Raw genomic sequence first — 26640 nt, forward strand, 5'->3', positions numbered from 1 at the left:
TGAGGGATAATTATAAAAAAGAAGATGTGGTGTGATGAGGGATAAGTCTGATTCCATTGCAGTCTTATTTTTTGGGTTAAACTTGGTGCACTGACATCTTAGTTAAAATTTGACTAAGGGTAAAAAACACTGGGGAACTCCAATCTCCTCTCCAATGCTGCCACATATGTATGAGTTTAGAGTAACGAAGTTATGGTACATATCAGAGGCCATAGTTACCTCTACCTCAGTAACCATTGCTCACTTGTAGACTTTCCTAGAAAGGTCATACTGAGAACCATATCCATCACATTATATCAATGTAATTTATTTAATATTCATATCATTGATTCAAGTCAATGGTTCTCTCCAGGTACTCTGTTTTTCCACCACGAACAAAAACTGGCCAATATTTATGGGAATGAGTTCTGATAGTGGCATTAAACATCAACAAACAATCAAACAGATTATTGATTCATTTATAGTATTGCTACTCTTAACTTTACATGATTCAATCTTTTTAACTTGTCTTCATATGCATATTGAACAGTAACTTCTGAGTTGAGTACAGTTCACCAAAAAGTCAATGTTATTTTCTGGTTCAAGCATCATATTTTAATTGGACAGTTTATTATTTAATGGTTAACATCTCCATACTTTTCTAATATCTTAGGCTTTCCAATTCATGTCATGTGACATCTGACAAAATATTCAGCTCTAGTTTTTTCAGATTACTGGCTTTTACAATGGCATCACTTCTTCTGACGGCTTTTCCTACCACGGTTTTCTCTTCTGAAACAAAAAAGTTAAGAACTACTGCAAACAATCTGGTTGTAATGCATATGTTTTATAAGGAACTGAGTGAGATCCATTCTACTCTGTTCTTATAATTATAACATAAACCCATGAAATTTCTAACTCTTAATTTTTGAAGCTGTGTCACATTAAGGAATAAAATGCTTCGCCGAGCGCAGCCTGATACGACCGCAGAGGTCGAACCCTGAACAGGCGGGGCAAGTTTGGACACAATATTCAAGCTTGATACTGTCTGAATTTGGATTGTGATCAAATTTTTGATATAATATAGGTTTCTGATACAAAATAAATGTGGTCAAAGATCTTAAAATTTGAAATGGGACATTTAATTTACCTATGGTCTGATATCCAAAATCTAACAACATGGTTAGATTCAGCATATAAAAAACACCAAAAATTTAATTTTAGTTGAAATCAAACAAAGTTTAATTTTGGACCCTTCAAACCTTAATATTTACTAATTTGAAAACAGGGCCCAAAATAAAAAATCTAAATGCACAATAAGATTCAGCATATCATAGAGCCGCAATAATTCAGTTTTGGATGAAATTAAACAAAGTTTAATTTTTGGACCCTTGGGACCTCAATGTAGACCAATTTAAAAATGGGGCCCAATATCCAAAATAGTAATACAAGGTTAGAACCCCCAAAAATTAAAGACTTTAAATTAATCCCTTTGAAATTGGTTAAAAGATTTGTATTTATTTTCAGTTGAAGATTTCTTGCTATTGCGCAATACTGTGCAGTTGCACAATACTTAGTTAATCTGTTATATATAATAATTTACACACCCTGTTTGGTGTGTATCTCCTGCCATATCAGTATTTGTTGCTTTTCTAAATAAATAAGAAATAATCAATGTAAAAATGGAAAATTTTGGGGAAAAAAAAACCCAAAAAATTATGAAAAAAAAAAAAAATCCCCCCAAAAAATTTGTCACCCCCACCCCCATTTGAAAAATCTTTAAGAAAAAAGGTATGAAACCCCCCAAAAAAATATTTCAAAAATTTTGAAGAAAAAAAACATGAACCCCAAAAAAAACTGAAAATAAAATCCACCCCCCCCCCCCCAAAAAAAAGGTACAATTTCAGAGAGTTCCATAAACTTAAACACAAGTTATTGTCTGGAAACTAGAAAAATGCTTGCAATTTGGCAATTACCCCCAAACTCAATCCCAGCCTTCCCTTTGTGATATGGAACCTTGTGGTACAATTTCAGAGAGATCCATACACTAACACACAAGTTATTGTCCGGAAACTACAAAAATGCTTGTTTTTGGCCCCTTATTCCTAAACTGTTGGTACCATAACCCCAAAATCAATCCCAACCTTCCTTTTGTGGTATTGAACTTTCTGGTAAAATTTCATAGAGATCCATTCACTTAAACTAAAGTTATTGTCCGGAAACCACATGTGTCTTCGGACGACAACGACATGATAGCATTAAACGAACGCAAATTTTAAGCGGTCGTATAAAAATCCAATGGACATGAATAGGTCTGAACTACAGAAACTAAAACCTTAGCAGTGTCGTATCCTTGTAAGAAAAGCATCTACACAGGATCTATATTTAAATCTGGTTGCTCTGAAAATACTCTTGCCTCTGAATGAGTATGTATAGAATAAATAAATAAGTCTATGTATGATGTTTCCTACCAAACTGTCCTGTATTGTATGAAATTATTGAAAATATTTTACAGCAGTACCAGTACATAATATGATTGTTTCCTTTAATAGGCTAAACCATGTTAGGCTCCCTCTTCAACTTCATAGAGATGTTAGTGTTTGCTAAAAGTTGTGGGTCTCATTGTGAGCAGCAATAAAAGTGATGTTTACATATTTTAGTTTTTTCAAGTATGTTCAGTGATTTTGTGTCACAGATAAATACAACATCCAGTCCTATTGGCAATTTTATACAATTTGTGAATATTGAACAACATTGTTTATCAATTTATTTCATTTTTTTTTCAAGTGAGAAACTACTCAATTTTGTAATCCTGTTTTAGGGTATATACTTTAAACTAAGTTTCTTTTGAGCAACTATCAATAAAAGAAGTTGATGAACATACATCAATGAGACAACAAACTATTGACACAAGAATCTAAAAGACCTCTTGAGGTAAATGTATGGTATTCAACAATGTACAGATGGCTATACCATAGGTCATCTCACAGAGTCTAAAAAAGTTGGGATTAATTTAACAGAGACCACCAAATTCTCTAATTGACAAAAAAAACATGACAATAATTGATACAAAAATATTAGCAATACACATAATATTAGCAATACACATAATATACTGAATTAAAGTTTTCTAACCTTTAGTTTTACATTGTTTCAGTGATGTAGCTAGTTGTTTTTGATGATATCTGATCAGAAATTTCTGACATGACTTTAATGTACCTGAAAAAAAAATCAATAAAAATTTTATTAGATCATAAAAAGGTTTTTGAAGTTCCTTCCTGTACTTAAGCCTAAATACCAGTGTATTCAATTATCATGAAGAAAGAACAATTTTTGAGTGTTCAGGACCTGGTTGGCAGTTATTTCTAATCACAGATGAAGATTTACCAATAGGTTAAACCTAGTACTATCAACCAAATACACCACTGGATAAAGGGTATCTAGTAACCAAATGTTTGGAGCAACTCAGTATTATAGGTATATACATAGTCCAAGATTGTCCATGGCCCCAACAAGTCCAATAAACAGGCCATTTTAAGGCAATTTCAAGCTTCCCATATTGTTAAGCCACCATGTCTATTGTTGAATACTGTATGTTGACCTCTAGATGTTGTTTGGATATTTGTTTGGGTTGCTGTCTCATTGATGTATTCCCCATGTCTACTTTTATTCATATTCTTATATGGTATTCAATATTTTCCGTGTGTATGTTCTTTGTCACATTTTGGTTATGGGGTTACAAATTCTGAATGGAAAAATGGAAACATGGACTGTTGAAATATCAGGTGCAAAGATATAATAAAAAGAAGTTACCAGTAGTTATATATCTCACAGACAGTCTGGTTTATGTCTAAAATAATTATATTCTGTTTTTTCCCACTTCAAATGGAATTCGAGTATAATGTAGGAAGACTCCAAAATACTTTACAAATATTTACCTCCTATGTGAATAGTATGTAACAAGACCTCACAATCTTTGACCTTTGTTATAAAGGTCAAAGTTGACTGGATCATCAGATGACATCCACGTTTAACTCGTACAATAATGATCCCAGTTTCCTGATTAAAATACTTTACTGCAATTGATTAAAAAATTATTCACATTTAAACAATATACTAAACCCATTTTCCAATGTTAGCATCATGGCAACAAAATGTTTATATATGTATAAACCTGTGCCATGACACTGTGAGTGATTTCTTACACAGGCAAAATAGTTCTGTACGTTTTTTAAAATATTTTTTTTCAACTGGACATAAATTTTAGCATGTTTAGTGCATTTTATTAAAATTTTAAATAAAAAAGTTTTTTTTAAGGGCATTCCTTGATATGTAACAAACACTGAGCCTTTTACTCACAAACTTAAATAACATAAAGTCTGAACTTCAAAATAACCTTTTTTCCAAGCCTATGATTTTATAACTTTTTTTGACAACTGGGGGTTAGATGTTTGTCTGGCAGCCATTTACTCATATTTCATTCAATCATCAGTTGGAGGTGATAAGTAATAGTCTCAATATACCTCTATGCCAATGTGACCCATACTAAAAGTTAATCTAACCCCAAAAAATAATCATAAAGAACATGTATGAGGATGTGGATGGGGTCACAGAATAGAGGAGAATGTGCCAAAAATACAAAGAATAGAGAAAACAATAGATGTGGTTTTAAGGTAGATCCATATAAAAAGATGTAGAAAGTCTTATAACAACAACACTTTAGGGACTGCTGCAGACAATTTATTGATCAACATGTTTTGGTGCCAACAAAACATGTCGATCAATAAATTTTCTGCAGCAATCCCTACAGTGTTGTTGTTAAAAAACTTTCTACATTTTATGTGCTTTATCATAATGACCCTGCATACCCGAGATATCCACTTCAGGGACTCTACCGTACTATAGATTTACCAGGCGTTGGTTCACTTTCGTTTGTAACATATTAAAAGATGTCCAGCTTTTCCGAAAAAAATTTAAAGAATACAGAAATGAAGACCCCCATATATACCCTCATGTATGTATAAAATTACAAATACTAAACCTTAAATTAAATTACATTACACTACAAATACAAATTAGAAACAAAGTCTGGGCATAAATTTTAGTGCATTTTATTAGAATTATAAATATTAATGTTTTTTTTAAAGTGTTCATTGACTTGTAAACACTGAGCATTTTCTCACAAACATTAGGTTCATGTCTATCATATTTGTTTTTCATTAATTGTTTTGTTATAAAATTAGGCCATTAGTTTTCTCAATTGAATTGTTTCATATTTTTCATGTCAGGCCTTTTATAGCCAATTATACGGTATGGGGTTTTCTCATTGTTGAAGGCCGTACAGTTGCCTATAATTGCTTACATCCACTTCATTTGAACTTTGGTGAATAGTTGTCTCATTGGCAATCATACCTCATCCCCTTATTTTTATATCAATTACTTAAGCAAAGTTATGAACTGCATTATTCATTACAGTTTATTTCATACAATTCGTTTTATACTTTAAAAACAGAATCAGTTCGTTTTTTCATACATTTTCCTGATTAAATGCATGGACGCTTGAAAATAACAGTGAGAAAATGCAACTAAAATACAGAAATTCTTATGCATGACTTAAAAAAAGATGTTGAGTCACAGGTAAAAAGAAAGACAGCAATCCAACAACATAAACAAAAAACATCCAGAGGTCAACATAATTAATCAGCAGACACAAATATGGGATATTAATAATGCCATTCATGTACCAAAAAATGTGTTAGAAAATACTGCAAACAAATAATGTCATCAAAATTTAAAATGGGAGGTCTAACTTACATGATAATAGTCCCTCCCTCTAATGTTTTAATAAAATAAAAAAAGCTAAATTAATTTTCTGAATTAACAGTACATTTTTGAAACCCTAAGTCTGTTATAAATATAAGGTTTCCATGTACCAAATAGTGAAGTCATAATAGACCCTGTGCCATAGTCTCCGTGATATTTTGATACTGCATCTTTCAAACAATGAAGGAAATCCATCTGTGTAAACTCTGGTTTCCTACCGTCTGTCATAACTTCACAAACTAAATACCTGAAATACAATTAAAAGTATTTAACATTGGAAACAGTCAGACATTCAAAGAAAGCCCGCTGCAATTGTTTGCACTTGTCCTAAGTCAGGAACTTGATGTTCAGTGGTTGTCGTTTGTTGATGTGGTTCATAAGTGTTTCTCGTTTCTCGATTTTATATACTGTAGAAACATTAATTTTCGTGGGGTTAAAATTTCGTGGTTTTGTCTCTATATAAAATTTCATGCGGATTTAATTTCGTGGTTTCCATTAAATGGAAGTGATATTATATGTAGGTTAAATTTTCGTAGGGGTTTTAATTTCGTGGATATATTCTTTCTACGAAATAAACGAAATAAAATTCTCCACGAAAATTTCTGCTTTTACAGTAGATTAGACCGTTGGTTTTCCTGTTTGAATGGTTTTACACTAGTCATTTTTGGGGCCTTTTACAGCCAGGGGACTTACTTAAATGAGTGATTTTTAAATCACTGATTCAAGTAACATTGTGTCTACAAATGTTGGAAGTAAGAGTTGTCTTTCTTTAATAATCACCTATTTAAGTAGTACAAATTAATCACTAGATTTAGTGATTTAATTTTATTGTAGCTATAAATATACAATACTAATGATCCAGGGACTAATTATGTTGCTAAAATTATCAGAACCAACATCTGTGTTGATAGGATGACTGGTCATGTCAGGTGATGACTTTGTACTAAATCTGGGATAATGACATGGAAATCACTTGTTTAAGTATCATACCTCTATTTTCTTCCAAAAAATCACTTCTTTAAGTAGTATTATTTTAATTACCCCACTACTTTCAACACCCCCAAACAGTGAAATTTTGATCGCAAACAGTAAAATTTTATTACATAATCTGTAAGATGAAACTTTGAATTTTACAGGAAAATTACTCCCACTGCTGGGAAAAATCTGTTAAAAAAGTATCAGTTCATTATGTAAAGCCTTCATTATAGCATTTTTTCAACAAATATAGAATTTACAGCTAATTATTGCATCAAAGGCATAAACCTTGCTATTTAAAAGAAGAAAAAGGTTCATGTTTTCCAATTTTACTAATAATAAGATATAATCTATATGTTTAAAATTTTGGTAAAACTACAAAATCACAATTTGTGACAAAATTTCGAATTTGCTACTTAAATAAGTGATTTTTAAATCACTTATTTCAGTAATTCTCCTGACTGTTTATAGCTTGCTGCTCATTGTGAGCCAAGGCTCCGTGTTGAAGACCGTACTTTGACCTATAATGGTTTACTTTTATAAATTGTGACTTGGATGGAGAGTTGTCTCATTGGCACTCATACCACATCTTCTTATATCTATTGAATTAAAAAAAAACTAATGTATACAGACTTCGTCCCCTTTCACAGGTAACGCCTGCCTCATATTAGTTAACATGGTCATCACTTTCAATTAATGTATATGAACCTGTTTTTGAAACGGACCATCTTCTATTTATTTTTTGCAAATTTGTGAAATACGTTAAATAACGAATGAAAGTTTCCGATCATTAAATTTTGAAATTTTATTTGCCATCAATTGCAATATCTAAGACGAAGAAATCATCTATAAATGATTCATTGATGAAGGATGTTTTATAAAATTATAAAATTTGGTAATTTCGTCAGTATAATTTGAAGATATGAGTGTGAAAGTAACGGGACTCTGATACATGTTTTATGTCTATCCAACATGTCTGCGCCCATGAATGTCAACATTGGGAACATGTCATTTTTGTATTTTAACATGTTTAAAGAAGATAAAGGACAATCAAGTGTATAGATGTCTACCTTTTTCATAATTAAGGAGAAGTGTCGTAAAAAAGTATCAACACATGAAATAACTGGTCAACCAGTGTTCCATCTGTCAGACGAATAAAAAACGTTACGTAATACACAGCCGGATACACATAAACCCAAAATTTGGAGATCTGATGCAATAAATATGACCATATTAATGAGAAATTGTATCTTGTTAAGTCAAAGATTGACTTGTAATAATATCAGGCATAGGTCATCAGTTATTTGCAGACAATTTTTAAAGTTGAAATGTGATAAACCCAAAGTCTTCCATATTTTGAAAAGATTTAATAATGTCAAAGCTGGCAATAACAAGGTACCTGACAACTCAAAGAAAAGGACTTATGAAATCAGGAGATTGTTTTCTCTGGCAAAACCAGAGAGATGGAAGTTGTCAGGCAAGTTTTATCTGGGTGAAATGATGGAATCCAGTGAGGTCCGTTCGCCCAAAAACATGTTCGCGCCCATTCACGTTTGCCCCCTTTCACTTTCGCACCCTACACATTCGCACCCAAAGTCCGTTTGCACCCTACACTTTCGCACCCTTTTTTTTTGGTTCTGTCTTTAATAATTTTGTAATCGAGTTTTGGTCAGTGTATCTCTGTAAATATTTTTTTTTTCATTGTTTCAAAATAAAGTGAGATTCTGATAACATTTTTTTGTGTTGAATAAATCTTAATCATGTTTTGGATAGTGTATTGCTATAAAAAAATTTTCGTTGTTTCTAAATAAAGTGAGATTCTGAGATTTTTATTCAGGAATTCAAAATATTTTTTTTTGTTTGTATATACATATATAAGAAAATATCTAATAATAAAACTTGAACTTGAATAAAATTGGGTGTGAACGTGTTGGGTGCGAACGGACCTAGGGGGCGAATATGAAGGGTGCGGAAGTGTATTGGGCGCGAATGGACCTGATACCAAAATGATGAAGTAAAATAATAATGAAAATATAAAAATAAGAAGATTTGGTATGATTGCCAATGAGACACCTCTCCACCAGAGACCAAATTATTCAGAAGTTAACAACTATAGGTCACGGTACGACCATCAACAATGAGGAAAAGCCATACCGGGTAGCATGGGTAGTTTGCTATAAAAAAGGACCCAAAATGACAAATGTCATGAATGTTAAACAATTCAAACAAGTAAACTAATGGCCTCATTTATGTACATGTACAACCTTTATTTAAAAAGGATTTACACTTACATGCATTTTATAGACTACATGCATATGTACAGCTGGTAAAAATCAATGGTGCAATATTATTATTAAATTTATAAATGTATTGCTGTGATTAAAAAATGGAGAAGAGAAATGCAGTAGTTTAAAACACATGATAAATGATCATCCGTGCAATTATTTAAAAAAAAAACAAAAAAACTAACAAATCTACATATATTAATATCACTGTCAAGAAATTTCTCATTTAAAAATGATTTCTTGCAATAAACATGATAAATCAATCCAAAACATTGATAACCATTATTTTATGTTATTTGTTTAAAATAATTGGATGGCTTGTCACAAATAATGTGAAAATGTAGGAAAAAAAACCAGAAAAAAAATATTGTCTGCTTGCTTTTACTTTTGGAAGAACAAACCCAAAGAATAATTTTAGTTGTTGTGGTCTTAATTTTTACATATTTTTGTAGGTGCTGTTGTTTTATTGATCATATCAAGTGGTGTTTCCATGGCAGTTCCATTTTGTATTGGAAAAGTTATAGATATTATTTATTCACCATCCGAACAAGGAAAAATGAAAGAGACACTTACTTCATTCTGTCAAATTATGATTGGTGTATTTGTTGTTGGTGCTTTAGCAAACTTTGGAAGAGTCTACTTAATGTCAGTTTCAGGTAAATATCTTGATAATGTTATAGAGCTGATGTACTTTCATGAACAGATCATGGAAAACAAATATTGAAATGGTGCCATTGTATGTGATGTGGAGCACCCCTCGATTGTGCAAAAGGATCAATTCTAAGGTACAATACAAATATTTTGTTGGCACAAACAAAATAAATGGTAAAGACCTATTGCATATATAACAATATTAACAGACATGATAGTATAAAAAGTTACATATTAATATATATCAATATGTAACTTTTTATACTATCATGTCTGTTAATATTGTTATATATGCAATAGGTCTTTACCATTTATTTTGTTTGTCTATTCTTCCTCTTTCATATCAGAGTGTCTTAATATAAGGGATACATGTAGTTCAAATTATTATTAAACTACATGTATCCTTATATTAAGACACTCTGATATGAAAGAGGAAGACAATCTAAGTAATAATGCTGAGCTATTGTTTACCAATAGAGATATTTTTCAACAGTGTTAATGTTACGCTGTATTTTAGATATAACTTGATAACATTTATTTTATGTTCTTATATTTCTTTTTTTGAGGTAAATCTATGACAGATTTACATGAAACAAACTCACACAAAGTGCTAGAATTTACCAGAGTCTGGATGGGGTTTATAGAATAGAGAATAATGGTGCAATAAAAAATGAAGAATAGAAAATAATGGACCAATAAAAAAAATTAAGAATAGAGAAAAATGAATACTGAGCATGCTAAGTATTGAAATTCAAGTTAATTAATTTGAACTGTTTTTTTTTTTAAATTAAAAAGAATAAAAGGAGATGCCAATTTATCACATTTAATCATAAAATCTTTATTTTAAAAGATAAGTTTTTCAATATGAATAGATGTAGATATGTGGGTATTCATCTGCAATGATAAAGCAACCTACAAAATGTAACAACAAAAATAAATAACCAACGTACTTCTAGACATGCCAGAGAACAACATACAGTCTTCAACAATAGACAAGTGTCTTTACAATATGTCAAGTTTAAATTGTTCATAGTCTGTATACACATGATACATGTTGTGAATAAATTTAACAGAAACAATCAAAGAAATGGCATAAATCTTCCTCAGGTACATTTAGGTTAAATGTTGAAGGCCGTACTGTTGTCTATAATTGCTTACATCCACTTTTTTTGGACTTTGGTATACTTTAGTGGATAGTTGTCTCATTGGCAATCATACTACATCTCCTTATTTTTATATAAAAACAAAAAGCTTGGAAAATTAAAATAGATAATGTATAGACTTACTAGGGATAAATGTTTGTGCAAGAAAGAATGGGGAGCTGAGTTACTTAAAGGGCCCCAAAAAAAGATAGCTAAAATATTTAAGGTAAACTTTGCCTTAGAAGGTGAAATTTAAACACAATTCTTTATTAGTCCCCTACCGACGAACTTGAAGGGGACTTTTGGTTTGCACTCCATCTGTCTGTCTGTCCATCTGTCAGTCCGGCAAATCAGTTTTCCACACTTTTTTTCTTCGTGCTTGAAGATATTGATTTGATATTTGGTGTATTGTTTAATCATGACAATTTACAGATCAAGTTTGAATTTCGTACCGGTCTGACGATTTTGTGCAGAGTTATGGTCCTTGAACTTAGAAAATTCACTCAAATAATCAGTTTTCCGCACTTTTTTTTGTCATGCTTGAAGATATTGATTTGATGATTGGTATATAGTTTTATCATTACAAGTTACAGGTCAATTTTAAATTTTGTTCCGGTCTATTGATTTTGTGCAGAGTTATGGTCCTTGGACTTAGAAAATTCACTCAAATAATCAGTTTTCCTCATTTTTTTTTGTCATGTTTGAAGATATTGATTTGATAATTGGTATATAGTTTTATCATGACAAGTTACAGATCAAATTCGAATTTTGTTCCAGTCTGATGATTTTGTGCAGAGTTATGGTCCTTGGACATAGAAAATTCACTCAAATAATCAATTTTCCACATTTTGTATTTGTCATGCTTGAAGATATTAACTTGATATTTGTTATATAGTTTACACCATGACAAGTGATAGATCAAGTTAGCATTTTATTCCAGTACAATTAATTTTTTAACTGGTAGGGGACTAAGTATTGCCATGCAATACTCACAGAATGCTTTACATTCATAGTCCAGTTTCAAGAGAGTGGTAACAACATTGTGTCAAATTGTTAATTATGACGAAAAAACAGAGATGTGAGACAGCAACAATTAAACAGCAACCAAAAAAAAAACAACCACAAAAACAAATGACATCTAGAGGTCACCATACTGTCTTGAACAATTATTAATAGGAATACAAAGACATTGTTTTAAAGTGTTGAGAGTCATCTCAGAATTAATATAAAATAAGGAGATGTGGTATGATTGCCAATGAGACAACTATCCACCAGAGTATTGGATAGTTGTCCTATCCCCCTGTTTTACTTTATGTTTAGTCTTAAATTCACTCTAAATGAATGTACTTCTTATGATTTGATACTTTATCTGATTTTAGGAAACAGAATTATCAATAGACTTCGACAAACACTTTTTTCATCAATAATGCGTCAAGAAATGGGCTTCTTTGATAAAACAAAGACTGGAGAGTTAGTAAATAGATTATCTGCAGACACAACTCTTGTAGGGCAGTCTGTTACTCAAAACATATCAGATGGACTTCGAGCTGTCGCACAAGCCACAGGTGGAGTTGGTATGATGGTAGGTTTACAGTAATTTAAATTATATTTAAGGTCACTGAAAATACAGACAATCTTCGAACAGATGCTTTATTTGTTTCTTTATTATATTGCTAGCTTTGTCATCATGTTTTGTGACATTTTTGAATTTGTTTAGGGTTTAGATGTTCCATGCCCATTTTCATGTAACATGAGTTATATATATATCTAAATGGATTAATGGAATGATTAGATAGAAGTCTTTGTAACTTTAAAAAAGTAAGAGACTTTCAAGTGGGCATTAATCCATTGGTCAACATACAACACAATGGCAAAAAAGACATAAAGAGACCAAATAAGTCCATAAAACACATCACAGAAAATTTAAGATTCAGCAACACAAACCCATCAAAAGCCAGGGGTGAACGGAGGTGACCTCATGGCACCAATCATTTTATATTTTACAGTGAAGTGAAAAATGACAAATCGCATTAACCTGAAGATGATTGAATATTACTGCTGAATGTTAAACACTCAACTATTCTATCCACAATATGAACAGAAAAATATTGTGTTAATCTTATATCTTACACTTAATTTTTTGGGGCTTCTGTATCTTAAGTTGAAAGATATAGGTCTATCATTTTTTTCTTCAGATGTATGTGTCTCCTAAGCTGACAGGTATAGCTTTGTTGATAGTCCCCCCAGTATCGATTATGGCTCGGTTTTATGGACGATTTTTACGGGCCATCACAAAAGATGTTCAAGATTCACTAGCAAATACAACACAGGTATGAGGATAAATATTTAACTTTAGAAATTTTGTTTTGTGAATTATTTGGTTAAAATTATTGGATGCAATGTGCTATTCCATTGATACATTATTATCTATAATATCATGGCTGTGGGAAGGTAGTAAGGGACTTATTATATTCCCCAATAGCCAACATATCCTTTGAGTAATTTTGCTTACATCAAATGAACATACAGCTGAAGCCCGCCTCTGGGTGTTTAATTTTCTCACTGTGTTGAAGACCCATTGGTGGCCTTGGTCTTTTTTCTGCTCTTTGGTCGGGTTGTTGTCTCTTTGAAACACATTCCCCATTTCCATTCTCAATTTTATACAACCATAAATGACCTACAACCCAAGTTGAAAAATTTAACTTCCTTCTCTACCCTTCCACATTCATTGTAATGGAATAGCCCTAATTATCATTGATTTCATTAGCATAGTCATGATAGTCAAAACAAGTACTAATGTATTTTAGTATTTAACCAATAGAAAACAAATTGCATTGTTTTGTAAGGAGGAATTTACCAAACCACAAATTAATGAATATTTGAAATGATAAGATTAGCTATAGATTACCTTCAAAGAAACATTAACCAAGGTTGGATTGTTCTGGATCTTTCTAGTAAGAAAAAAAGTCTTTAACTTACATACCACAGAGATATAATGTACTGTAAAAAGCTATAGACTAAATTGGTAATTACTCCACACATCCTGTATTACTAAAAAAGTACTTATCTTAGATACTGTAAACTAACTAATTTTCATTGAGTTTAGCCCTTTTCAGCCAATTGTGCAGAGATTTGCTTTCACATTTTCAAGTGTTTTTCATGTGTTTTCATATTAGAAAAGATTCAAGTTTGACATATTCCATATTCACCGCTATCCATATTTACGTTATTTTTTTACTTGCAAAAGTCACAGAAGTAAATTGCTAGCCAATATACATTGTAAGTTGGTTGATAGTAAAAATACCCTACTTACTGATAGTCAATTCAATTACGAAGTTTAACTGTTAATAAGATCACATTCTCCTAGACTTTGTTATCAAAAAGAAAAAAACACAAACAGTTTTAGCGTAAAAACAAAATAAACCAAAAAATGTAGGTTTGTCAGAAACACACCAATTTACATGTGCATTATAACTTTAATCCCTTAAATCACCTAGAATGAAACAATATGGCTTGAGAAGACAAGTTTCAATGATATGTGAAGAAGAGAAAAGACCAAAAATCTTAAACTGGCCCTCAGTTGTATTAGACATTTAGAAGATGCATGCATCTTCTACCAAGGGGCAATAACAAATCACACATCAAAGAAGTACAGATAGCATCATGGCTGAAGGAAAAAAGATGAAAAGACAACACTCTCCCCCCCCCCCCCCCCCCCCCCCCCCCCAAAAGTTATACATGTAGTTTCTATAGTTAAAAAAAATAATAATACTATTTGTACTTAACAGCATTGCTATACATATCATTTTGAATTACAGATAGCAGAGGAAAAGATCAGCAATATAAGAACAGTCAGAGCATTTGGTCATGAAACAACGGAAGAAGATCGTTACAATACAGGGATCAAACACGTTCTCGAGTTAACTTATAAAGAGGCTCTTATGAGGGCTATGTTCTTTGGTTCAGTAAGTGCCATTAGAGGCCCAGTAGAATCCTAGTTTGAAGGCTATGAAAGTATTATTAGAGGTTCAATAAAGGGAGCTTGAAGGCTATAGACCATTGCAAAACACAATGTCTGTCTCATTAAGACTTACCATTAAGCTTACCTCAATATAGACACACAAAGTATTGAGTACTGAGTACTCATCAATAAGTTTAACTAATATATCAAAAAAGAAGAAGACATGACTAAGTCTTGGCTTTAAACCAATAATGAGTGAGACTTTAAATTAATTTTTCACAGAAAAAGACAAATTTCAAAATAAATTTAATAGTTTTACCAACTTCCTATAGGCGTGTATGCAGACTTTTGCAAAACTACTCAGTAATATGTATATATGTAAATTGTTTACCAAATAGGTATAAAAATAAAAGTTTATGTGAATACGTATATATATCCTAGTGTTGATATTTTTCAGGTTGGTTTGGCAGGTAACTGTGTAGTTCTCTCTGTGTTCTATTATGGAGGAACAATGATGACAGAATCTCAAATCTCAGTTGGTGATCTCTCTGCATTCTTGTTGTATGCTGCCTATATTGGTGTTTCTTTAGGAGGTAAGTCACATATCTCACTTGCTGATCTCTCTCTATTCCTACTGTATGCTGCCTACATTGGTGTTTCTTTAGGAGGTAAGACTCAGATCTCAGTTGGTGATCTCTCTTCATTCCTACTGTATGCTGCCTATATTGGTGTTTCTTTAGGAGGTAAGTATCAGATCTCAGTTGGTGATCTCTCTTCATTCCTACTGTATGCTGCCTATATTGGTGTTTCTTTAGGAGGTAAGTATCAGATCTCAGTTGGGGATCTCTCTTCATTCCTACTATATGCTGCCTATATTGGTGTTTCTTTAGGAGGTAAGTATCAGATCTCAGTTAGTGCCTACATTGGTGTTTCCTTAGGAGGTAAGACTCAGATCTCAGTTGGTGAGATTTGGTAGTTCCTTCTACATGATGCCTACATTGGTGTTTCCTTATGAGGCAAGTATCAGATCTCATTTGGTGATCTCTCTGCATTCTTGTTGTATGCTGCCTACATTGGTGTTTCTTTAGGAGGTAAGACTCAGATCTCATTTGGTGATATTTCTGTGTTCCTTCTATATGTGTGTTAATTTGAGATATGTTTTGCTGGCTTGTTTTATATAAGATTAATGTTTTTTTCTTCTAATAAAAAACAATGGGTTTACTCAAATGAACTGAAAGGGTTAGGAATTGTGCATCAATTTAAATCATGTTTTGCTTGTTTATTTTATATAAGATAAATAATTTTCCTTTTTTTCCCAGGTATGACATCATTTTACTCTGAGATGATGAAGGGACTTGGTGCTAGTACTAGGTTGTGGGAACTTACCGACAGAACTTCATCTATTCCAGTACATGGTTTGTATTTAAGTGTAGTTATTACTGGTCAATATAATCCAGGTGACAATTTATGAAGGAAATGTTTCAAAACTTTAGGTTTTGATTAAATCAACTTTATTTTTTGTTTAATTATTATGCATTGTAAAAATGTTTCCTCCAACAGTTTGCAATTTTAAACTGTTTTATAAGTCACTGATTGATCATAGGTAATTATTTTAACAGTTTTATATGTATATGTATATACTATGAAATGTATTTTGGTATAAATATCAATACAGAGATATGAGGCAGAAACCAAACAACAAAACCAACTAAAACATTATCCAGAAGTTAATATTTGATTATCTGTGATGAACAATGGAAAATAAAACTTTATAAATTTTGTGTCTGAGGTGCTATCTGGATTAACCTTCATCAGGAACGCTTAAATCTTAACATTTAAAAGCCAGGGGGGCATAAATATTTATAAACGTAAGAAACTGTATGACCAAAATGGACGTAAAAGGCATAGACAAATTTCTTTCTAAGGTCAAATTTGCCTTAGTGAGTTGCAACCTTAGTTTTTTTTTAATAATTTCCTAATGATCTATTTGCCAATAATGATTTGATTCTGTCATTACCCATTTTTAACACAAATTGCTTCCCTATGTCTATCATAGACTGGTTCTAAGTGATATATCAGCATTTTAACCAATTTTTAGTGAAAAATAGCTACTGTTATCAAGATTTTTTAGGTTAACAAACAATGAAATGTAATTAAAAGAATAAAAAAACTTAAAGGTTACACACATTATGCACAGATAAATTTGCTCTTTCTGCAAGCTCTTTATTGTCAATGAAAATTTATGTCCCTCCTAAGGTAGACAACTAAAAAATGGATTTCTAATTAGAGGATCAATTATGGGAATTGGCAAATAGACTATTTATCAATGAGGGATTTAAAAAAAAAGTATGTTATAAATCATGTCTATACTGAAGCACTGACTACTGAGCTGATGGTATGCTCCTGGACTAACAGTCTCCAGGTGTATAAATGTATGTGCCATATAATGAAAAAAGAGGTTATATGGGCAAGCAAAACATCTTCCTAAGTCTAGACTAGTTGTATATTACAAAGAACTTTGCAATAGAGTTTCATTTAAACATATAACTCTGTTCTTATTGAATTTGGGAAATGAAGATAAAATAAACCCATTGATGATTAAAGTTTTTTATTTTTTATTTTCGTAGGTGGTCTTATTCCAACTACACCAGTAATAGGTAATATAGAATTTAACGATGTCCGATTTATCTACCCTTCCAGAGATGATGTTGTCATATTTGATAAATTATCATTATTAGTACCATCAGGGTCCATTACTGCTGTCGTTGGACCTAGTGGTTCAGGGAAATCCACTGTTGGTTCATTATTGCTGAGATATTATGACCCTTTACAAGGTATGTTACCATAGCAACTTTTAAACATATTTTTTTTTTACTGCTGACAACGGCTGAGAAAATATGGTCCTTCAAAAGCTATGTTACCATAGCAATTAGAAAAATATGTTTTCTTATTTCTGCTGAGATGATATGATACCTTACAAATTATGTGACCACATCAACTGTAAACAAAAGCCATAAAAAGAACTGAGTCAAATATACTTTTAGTTTTTCACTGTTCAGACATAATGATTCTTCACAAGATACTTTACCATAGATAATAGCACAAAAGTAGATATGTTTGTGCTTAGCATTGTGCAGTATGTCTTGAATGAAGACTTTTTTTTACCACATAAGTAATTCTGATTATTGGTTGTCTCTCCTAACTATAAATTGATTACAGTTTGGCTAGACTGTGGGCGATTAAGAGCTTGACATTTGGTAAAATTGTCTGTCTTATTGATCTTTGTGTATTCAAGAAAAGGAAACACTGCCAATATATTACTGAATACATTTAGCATGTTTAAGGATGAAACCATTTTGAAATTTATTTTTTTGTCCTTTTAATCTAGGTTCAGTAACACTAGATGGAGAAGATATAAAAATGATAGATCCTACCTGGCTTAGGGGTCAGATAGGAACTGTTAGTCAGGTAAAATTTTGTACTAAGGCTTCAGAAAAAATACATAAGATAAGATAAGATTTATTTTATTAAAGTGTCACCATCCATTACAATATCTATATATATACACATAAAGTCATAAGAACCTAACATTTAGTAAAATGATGCCAGCTGAAAACAACTAATGAGACACTATCATTAATAATAATGATACACATTCAAAATCTGAAGGATTAAAAGTCATTGTACAATCTGAACATTTAAAATGTCTAAAACAGAGTTATGGGTCATGCTCCTGTGATATAAAGAGTTTGTACAGACCTGAAGGTTATATTTTAGATGTCTAAAACAGACCTAAGTTAATAGTCATGCTCCAGTGATTTAAAGAATTTGTACAGACCTGAAGGTTATATTTTAGAAGTCTAAAACAGACCCAGGTCATGAGTAATATTCTAGTGATTTAAAGAGTTTGCACAGACCTAAAGGTTATATTTTAGATGTCCAAAACTGACAAGAGATATTAGTCATGCTGCATCAACTTTTGAATGCTATTGTAATTAAGTATTTGGACATCACATAGAAGAAGATTATGTAACCAAACTCTTTAGTCCTTCTCAACAGAATTTAAAGTGAATGACTGAAAAGAAATTTTTGGATTTACTTGTTAAATTATGTCAAAGTAAGACAAAGAAAATACATATATATATGTGTTAAGATTTCCAAGAATTACAAAATCAGGATATGAGGTTAAAATACTATCATTTTTCAAAAGAACTGCAAGAATTGGACAAAGTATCATCAATATCGTCAAAATGTTTTGTACTATTTTATAAAAGGGTTATTACATTTATTTTGAAGAATATTATCCCTTGTAGTATATCCTATTGCTCTCACATGCTTGTGTAATAGGATATACTTCTCAGTACAATATAATATAATTATTCTCCAAAACTGATCAGAAAGTCTATCTATTGTTATAAATGTTAATTTACTGTTAAAAAGTATTATAAGGATGCATGTATCAAGCACGTAAATAAGTTCATTTTGCATAATGTCATCAAATATTCTCTAATACTGATTGTTCTTCAAATCAATATAGCCAGTGTGTGTTATTTGGAGTTATAATCCCATTTGTCCATGAATAAGATTTCATGGTTTTTGTAGGAGCCTGTATTATTTTCCTGTTCAGTACGAGATAACATTGCCTATGGATCACTAGATCCTACAACAGTTACAGATGAGGAGATATATGAGGCAGCAAGGAAAGCCAATGCTTATCATTTTATCAACTCATTCCCAGATAAATTCAATACACTGGTCGGAGAAAGGGGACAAACATTGTCAGGTAATTTTTTCAATAAATAATGAGAAGTTTCCGACATTCAATTACAAGCATTACTCTATTTTTTAATCCCTTTGCAAATGTAGTTAAAATATCCCATGAATCACAAAAGATATATTGCAGACATTTTTGTCAGGTTTTGATTCAATAAATAATGAAAAGTATCCAACATTTAATTAACAGCGTTATTAGATTTTGTATTCAACTTGCAAATGGAATATACTACTTCACATGCATTACACATCTTTTATGTGGTTATAGATTGCATGGAGAAAAATTGTTTTAGTTGCAATACATTTAAAAAAAATTCTTACGGAAAATAACTGTTGCTTCAAACACTTTGGTAAAACCATGGAATTTATGTTGTTTCCACAAAAGTTATTAATGTTTCCAGAGTATATTTCACATACAATAGATTTTGACATAGAAATGAAGATGAAAATAAGTACAAAATAATTCGCATCAGTTCAAATGGTTGTTAAATTAAAGCATGCATTTTACCAGTCCCTTAAAAATTGGGTAACCATCTATACAGGCAATTTTATAATGTTTCTTATACTTTCACTGTACAAAAACATCCATCCATTCTTGGGATGTCTGAATGCCTTCCCTCAGTCCCATGTACGTTTTTTAATGAACAGCCCTAATGGTTACAGTTCAAATTAAGGTTAATTTTCCTCAAAGCAATTGCTTCATTAATGAAGAAGATTGAAAATTATCCTTGTGTGCGACTTATTATCCGCTTTGTAAACATTTCCTCATAAAATCGTTTTAAACATATATAGTATATTGTATCAAATATTTTATTGTAGGCAATTTCCCACTGTGAAAACATATCAGTATACATATAAAATTTATTTTTTGATAGGTGGACAAAGACAAAGAGTTGCAATAGCCAGAGCCATCCTTAAGGTAACAAACTTTATAATTTGATGGTAATGTCAGAAATATTTTGAAGCACTGTTATCATTAAGAATTCAGGACATATATGTACTAAATTAATAAAAATATTAAAAATTATATCTAAATATAAAAGTAAGGAGATGTGGTATGATTGCCAATGAGACAACTATCCACCAAAGTTCAAATAAAGTTATTTTTTAGCAATCTTAAAAAAAACTAAATTTGCCACATTATTTGTTATCATCAGCAAAAATAAGTTTGATCCATCAAGACAGAAAACTCTATATATGATTTTAAATGGAATAATTTTTTTTTTCTGTTAGCAGAATATTTCTCAAAATCACATTTCCAAAAAAAAAAGAAAATAGTAATTTAAAATGTACCGTAGTAATGTAATTATCAATATTTTTATAAAATTCGTAATTGATTTTTTTTTTTGTAAAAATGTTCTATTGATAATTTTTTAAATACCAGGGGTACTGTACATAGTCACTTAATTTTGCTAAGCCTGTGATATTTGAAAGTTGTTTTTGTGGTTTATGAAGATAGGGGGGTGTGAAGCTTGAGTTAATGAGAAAACAACCCAAAGACATATAAATCAGTAGGATTAACAGGGAATGTCAAAGATATGTCATCAACACCAAATTCACGCAGACTATACTTTTGTGGTGTTAGTTCACGAATGACAGAATTTGTAGAAAGGTCTAACCTCTTACCTTTGTAATGCATGCATACTATGCTGGAATCTTGATTCATGTTGTTAAATGAGATATCTTAAGAAAAAAGGAAAAAAAAGAAGATAGCAAGAGGCAATCAAAAAAACAAACAAAAAAAAAACATAAAAGGCCATAACCCCCTCCCAACAACAAAAAATAAACCTAAAAAAAACTAAAAAGAGACTAGCTCTACTCCAGGAAAAATTGCAGAGAAAGCTAAACTATGAATATAACAAATGCATTTAAGTACCTGGGATAATCTGATGTGCTCCTGAAGGGTATAAAAGCAGTTCCAGCTCAAATACTGCCACTACTGACACTACTGACACCTTATCATTTAAGACCTTTCAGTAAGCAATAGGATGAGCAACAACAATAATGCTGTTTTCTTCATTTGTGATTTGAAAATTTATCAAGTCTATTTTTGGAATGTTGTCTGATTAACACCTACGTTATTATAGATTATCGTTGATCATCTCAACGAGATTGATTTTTCTCGCTTAAGCCGGTACGGCGAAAGTGAGAAAAGCAATCGAGTTGAGATGACCAATGATAATCTGTTTATGGCTATTTTACCTTTGATGAGGTTGTCTATTTCATTGACAATGCCACGTGCCCCCTTAGTTTCTAGCGAATAATTTTTCATATCACTCGACTCCGCTGAGAAAGAAAATTATCAGTCAGCAAGATTAAAGGAAAATTTCGTAAAATCGCGATAATATGTTTTATTCCTCAAAAGTTTTTTTTTTGAAAGTTACAAATTTTCTTTGGTAAGTAGTTATCTACCTTTATGTCATCACGTAGCCACAACAAATATGGAAATTAAACATGGACAGAAGCATTTCTTCCAGACTTCAAATCAAGAAATTTTTAAATGTGGAATTTCTGGTATATGCCTGAATTTTATAAATATCCTTTTTTTTACTTTTATATATGAGTTACATGCTAAGCAATAAAACATACACCAGTATATGTAATTTACACATTTTTATTGCAGAACCCCAAAATTCTTATTCTTGATGAAGCAACTAGGTAAGATTTAATGCATAATAGAAATTTGATGAGATATAACTGAAATGTCATTATAATAATAGGAAATTACAAATGCACAAAGTTCGGGATAACTTTATAAGATTGAAAGACTTAGTCTAGTAATCATTGACAAAACACAAGGAAACATTAAACAAAACACTTGTTAGTCCTTTACCGACGAAGTCGAAGGGGACTTTAGGTTTGCACTCCATCCGTCTGTCTGTCTGTCTGTCCATCCGTCAGTCCGGCAAATCAGTTTTCCACACTTTTTTTCTTCGTGCTTGAAGATATTGATTTGATATTTGGTATATTGTTTTATCATGACAAGTTACAGATCAAGTTTGAATTTTGTTCTGATCTGATAATTTTGTGCAGAGTTATGGTCCTTGGACTTAGAAAATTCACTCAAATAATCAGTTTTCCACACTTTTTTTCGTCATGCTTGAAGATATTGATTTGATAATTGGTATATAGTTTTATCATGACAAGTTACAGACCAAGTTCAAGTTTGTTCCAGTCTGTTGATTTTGTGCAGAGTTATGGTCCATGAACTTAGAAAATTCACATAAATAATCAGTTTTCCACATATTTTTTGTCATGCTTGAATATATTGACTTGATATTTTTTATATAGTTTACACCATGACAAGTTATAGATCAAGTTAGCATTTTGTTCCAGTACAATAAATTTTTAACCGGTAGAGTGCTTGTTAAAACAAATGTTTATTTTTTCACCTTCATGACTTAACATAAGGGGTAGGTGACAACCAGTTTTATGGGTCCAAACCTATCAATTGTTTAAAACTTTTAAAGTTTTCTTTTGTATAAATATGAGTGAAAGGAGATGTAGGGTATACATCAATGAGGCAGCAAACTCTTTCAATTGTCATGAATTTACACAAGTTGTGAATAAATATAAGAGAGACCATCAAATATTTGATATCAACACCAAATTACCAAAAATGACATAATCATGATATAACAAAAGACAACCCTGATGAGTTACAGATCAAGTTTGCGTGTTGTTCAGGTGGAGAGAATTATGACCCAGTTCAAGTCACAGTGGCATCCATGGTGTACCAAAATATCTATACTGTCAAAGATATTGAAATGATTATTGGTGTACAGCTTCAAGATCAAATTTACATTTTGTTCCACATGATCTTTTTGTGTAATATCAGGTTTTTTTTCAATAAAAAATATTTTTAGCCAACTTTGAAAACATGGTTCTATAAATTAATCATTGTATATTTTAGTGCCTTAGATGCTGAAAGTGAATATCTGGTACAGGAAGCTTTAGAAAGACTGATGGTTGGTCGTACAGTAATAACAATAGCTCATCGTCTGTCCACTATAAAGTCAGCTGACCAGATAGCTGTTATAAATCATGGACATGTATCAGAAATAGGAAGTTATAGTCAATTAATGGACATTCCAGACGGACTTTTCAGGAAACTTGTTGAGAGACAAACTATTACTATTGATGATAATGGGTCTTAAGTTATTTGATTTAAAAAAAAGTATATTACTTCCCTTTTTCATTATTTATTATCAATAAATCTATAGATTAGATGGTGTTAACAGATGTGGATTTCTATGGTCTAGGATCTTTTGTCTAAGGACCTCATATTTTTGATATTGAAATGTCCTTGTTGTTGATTAAATACAATTAATTAATTGATGTTTGCTACATACATTCAAAATACCAATAAAGTTTTGAAATGTAAGATTTCTTCTAGGATAATAAGCAATATTTGAAAATAATGGAAATTTTAAGGAATATTCTTTCTCTTGTACAGTTAAAAATATCATTTTTGAAGTGAAATACTGTCATTGATTTCTCATGGAAAATTTAGGAAGAGAATTTGAAGAAAGTGTATGTAAAGAATAGAAGAAATAAATAAAAACAAAAAATAAGCATCCTAGAACATCAAATATTCCCTAGACCATTAAACATGATATCCATGACTATTCAATAAGTTTATAATATATTTTTGTTTGAAAAAAATTATGGATTAATTTGTTAACACAATAACTCTCTCCTCTATGAACCCAGTTCAATGAAAAATTTGTAAGGGGTTCCATGAAACCCTGTGTCTCGCCTGCAAGTGTAAAAGTGTAAAAATTGAACCCATTTATCAGTAAAATATGGAAAAATGAAAATAAATATTTTTAAATTTTGCCCTGGATACTGTCTTTTGGCCAAATTTCCTAAAATTCCATGAAGGGTTGACAAAGTTATTGATGACTGAAAAACTTTAACCTCAGACTTAATCTAAATGTTAACCAGTGGCGGATCCAGAGGGGGGCGTAGAGGGCGTACGCCCCCCCTTTGCTTGCACTTTTTTTTTTTTGTAAAATGATTAATCAGACTAGACTTCGTGAACTTTGCCATTTCCCGTGTATTTAATTTTTATGCGACAATTCTTTACTTATAAAGATATTGTTCACTCGTATTTACTGTAATATATTATTGATTGATTATGTCAAAGTCATGTGATTCTCTACGGTGGAGTTGACCAGTTCGTCGAAAAAAACGTACTCAGTCATTTTGAAATTCAAATTACAGTAACACATTGCTTAGGCTGAGGATGACAAGCATGACACTTTCAAAGCGACAAAGTATTGAGCAAGAATGTATTGACTTCTATTTCACAATTCAACCCAACAGAAAGTAATACTCTATTACACTCTCATGAAAAAAAAAGTTCCACAGCAATATTATTTACCTACGAAAACATGTTTAACCCCACACGCCCCAGCCCATTAATTACATTGCTGAATAGTGATCCCCAGTCAGTAACTCTAGATATAGATTTAAAGTCTAAGGTACTGACCATTTGATCTGAGGGGGCAGTCTGAGATATTTTAGAGAAAAAATTCTGACCCTGATTTTTGCCTTAATTGCCTGGATTGAAAACAATAATCTTGTCCACATTTTTGCTATTAGAAAAAAAATATTTTCAACAGAATTATTTAGCATTAAATGAACATGATGAATAAAAAACGGGCGTAATTTTTTTTTTTTTGGGGGGGGGGGGGGGGGGGGTTGCATGTGAATCCCATATCTGACCGGAATGTCTGTTTCGCCGAACTGATATACTGAATACTTTTTTTCAAGGCCCGACTGCAACCTGCCTGCTGGGTGTGGCCTTTATGTCTCCATGTGTCGACCGTCATTCACAACTTCATTGTCATTTCCGACTCATTCGTAGCCTTTGGTTTATTTGGAACCCATCACTTCCCTTGTTGGGTGAAACATTCCAACCAAACATTTGGATGAAAATTGCTTGTTTGTCTTTCTTCGTGTCGGTCGTATTGAAAATTTCATTGAATAGCCGTATATCTTGTTTACAACAAGAAATCTGTGAGGTTATGTTAACTAACCATACAACAAACGAGAATTTTCCATGTCCATTTTTTACTGACAAATCCCACATCAAATATATTAATGAGTACATAGCTTTGGATTCATCCAATCATTTCATAATAGACAATTGATGGAGAGAATACGGCACCAAAAATATCTAACCCCTACACTTTAACTATAAAATGTATTTTACACTTATTCTATGTTTTTTAGCCAAAAAAATTTTCGCCTCGCTCTGCTCGGCAACCTTCAATACTACGCCCCCCCTTTCCAAAATCCTGGATCCGCCCCTGTTAACTGTAAAAAAACTAAGTTCATTTATCAGTAAAATGCAGAAAAATGAAAATAAATATTCTCAAAATTTTGCTCTGGATATTGTATTTTGATCATGGACAAGCTTCTGTCCAAATTTCCTAAAATTCCATGAAGGTTTGACAAAGTTATGGATGTCTAAAAACTTTTACCACAGACTGAACCTAAATGTTGACGCCACTGCCACCGCTGACAACAAAATCTAGGATCACTATGTCTCGCTGTAGCAGGCTCAACAAAAAGAAACCAGCATAAACGGCAAACAATATCGTGCCCCATCCCCCCCCCAATCCCCCTTGTTAAAACTAACTTATGTATAATGTAATATTTTATTTTATTTTGGAAACCATTTTAATGTCAAAATCTCAGATTATTGAATTAAAATAATATTGACTTAATAGGTACTATAAATATTATTGAATAAATTTTGGGCTTGTTGATCTCACTGCCAAAAAAAGTAAAATAACAAAAATACCAAACTCCCAGGAAATTCAAAAGGAAAGTCCATTATCAAATGGCAAATTCAAAAGCTCAAACACTTCAAACAAATGAAAACAACTGTTATCTTCCTGACTTGGAATGTTGACAATGGTGGATTAAAACTGGTTTTATAGCTACATTAACCTCTCACTTGTATGACAGGTATAGAATTCTATTATATTGACAACATATGAAAAGTCACCAAGGTATCATAATATGTACAAATTGTCTT

The 26640-nt window shown here is 31.6% G+C and overlaps 2 protein-coding genes across 4 annotated transcripts; one reads left to right on the forward strand and one right to left on the reverse strand.

Moving 5' to 3' along the window:
- Positions 1-442: 442 nt before the first annotated feature.
- On the reverse strand, positions 443-7528 carry LOC127739329 (ribonuclease P/MRP protein subunit POP5-like). Of its 3 annotated transcripts, none has more exons than XM_052251004.1 (5): positions 7486-7528; positions 5913-6049; positions 3918-4055; positions 3115-3198; positions 443-771 (listed from the first exon to the last, which is right to left on the reverse strand). In XM_052251004.1, exons 1-5 carry the CDS (start codon positions 7503-7505, stop codon positions 668-670), a joined length of 483 nt encoding a protein of 160 aa, XP_052106964.1. In that variant the 5' UTR covers positions 7506-7528; the 3' UTR covers positions 443-667. The 3 variants fall into 3 exon arrangements, with proteins under 3 accessions (XP_052106964.1, XP_052106965.1, XP_052106966.1); XM_052251005.1 differs by having other exon boundaries at positions 7411-7488; XM_052251006.1 differs by lacking the exon at positions 3918-4055 and having other exon boundaries at positions 7486-7517.
- Positions 7529-7751: 223 nt separating this feature from the next.
- On the forward strand, positions 7752-23973 carry LOC127739331 (ATP-binding cassette sub-family B member 10, mitochondrial-like). The gene is made up of 13 exons (XM_052251007.1): positions 7752-8254; positions 9515-9718; positions 12235-12437; positions 13051-13185; positions 14674-14820; positions 15274-15409; positions 16136-16231; positions 17444-17650; positions 18205-18284; positions 19419-19599; positions 20465-20508; positions 22213-22247; positions 23503-23973. The coding sequence occupies exons 1-13, from the start codon at positions 8002-8004 to the stop codon at positions 23744-23746; spliced, it is 1965 nt and encodes a 654-aa protein (XP_052106967.1). The 5' UTR covers positions 7752-8001; the 3' UTR covers positions 23747-23973.
- The last annotated feature ends 2667 nt before the right edge of the window (positions 23974-26640 follow it).

The sequence above is a fragment of the Mytilus californianus genome, unplaced genomic scaffold (assembly GCF_021869535.1).
Source record: "Mytilus californianus isolate M0D057914Y unplaced genomic scaffold, xbMytCali1.0.p SCAF_4, whole genome shotgun sequence".
NCBI lineage: Eukaryota > Metazoa > Mollusca > Bivalvia > Mytilida > Mytilidae > Mytilus > Mytilus californianus.

Excerpts from the sequence above, each read along its gene's own strand:
- LOC127739329 (XM_052251004.1), bottom strand. The coding sequence starts at position 7,505 with ATGGTCCGTTTCAAAAACAG. Across the intron at positions 6,050-7,485 it reads ATGGTCCGTTTCAAAAACAG|GTATTTAGTTTGTGAAGTTA; the intron begins GTTCATATACAT and ends ATTGTATTTCAG. Across the intron at positions 772-3,114 it reads GAAACAATGTAAAACTAAAG|AAGAGAAAACCGTGGTAGGA; the intron begins GTTAGAAAACTT and ends TTTTTGTTTCAG.
- LOC127739331 (XM_052251007.1), top strand. The coding sequence starts at position 8,002 with ATGACCATATTAATGAGAAATTGTATCTTGTTAAGTCAAAGATTGACT. Across the intron at positions 9,719-12,234 it reads CTACTTAATGTCAGTTTCAG|GAAACAGAATTATCAATAGA; the intron begins GTAAATATCTTG and ends ATCTGATTTTAG. Across the intron at positions 13,186-14,673 it reads CACTAGCAAATACAACACAG|ATAGCAGAGGAAAAGATCAG; the intron begins GTATGAGGATAA and ends TTTGAATTACAG.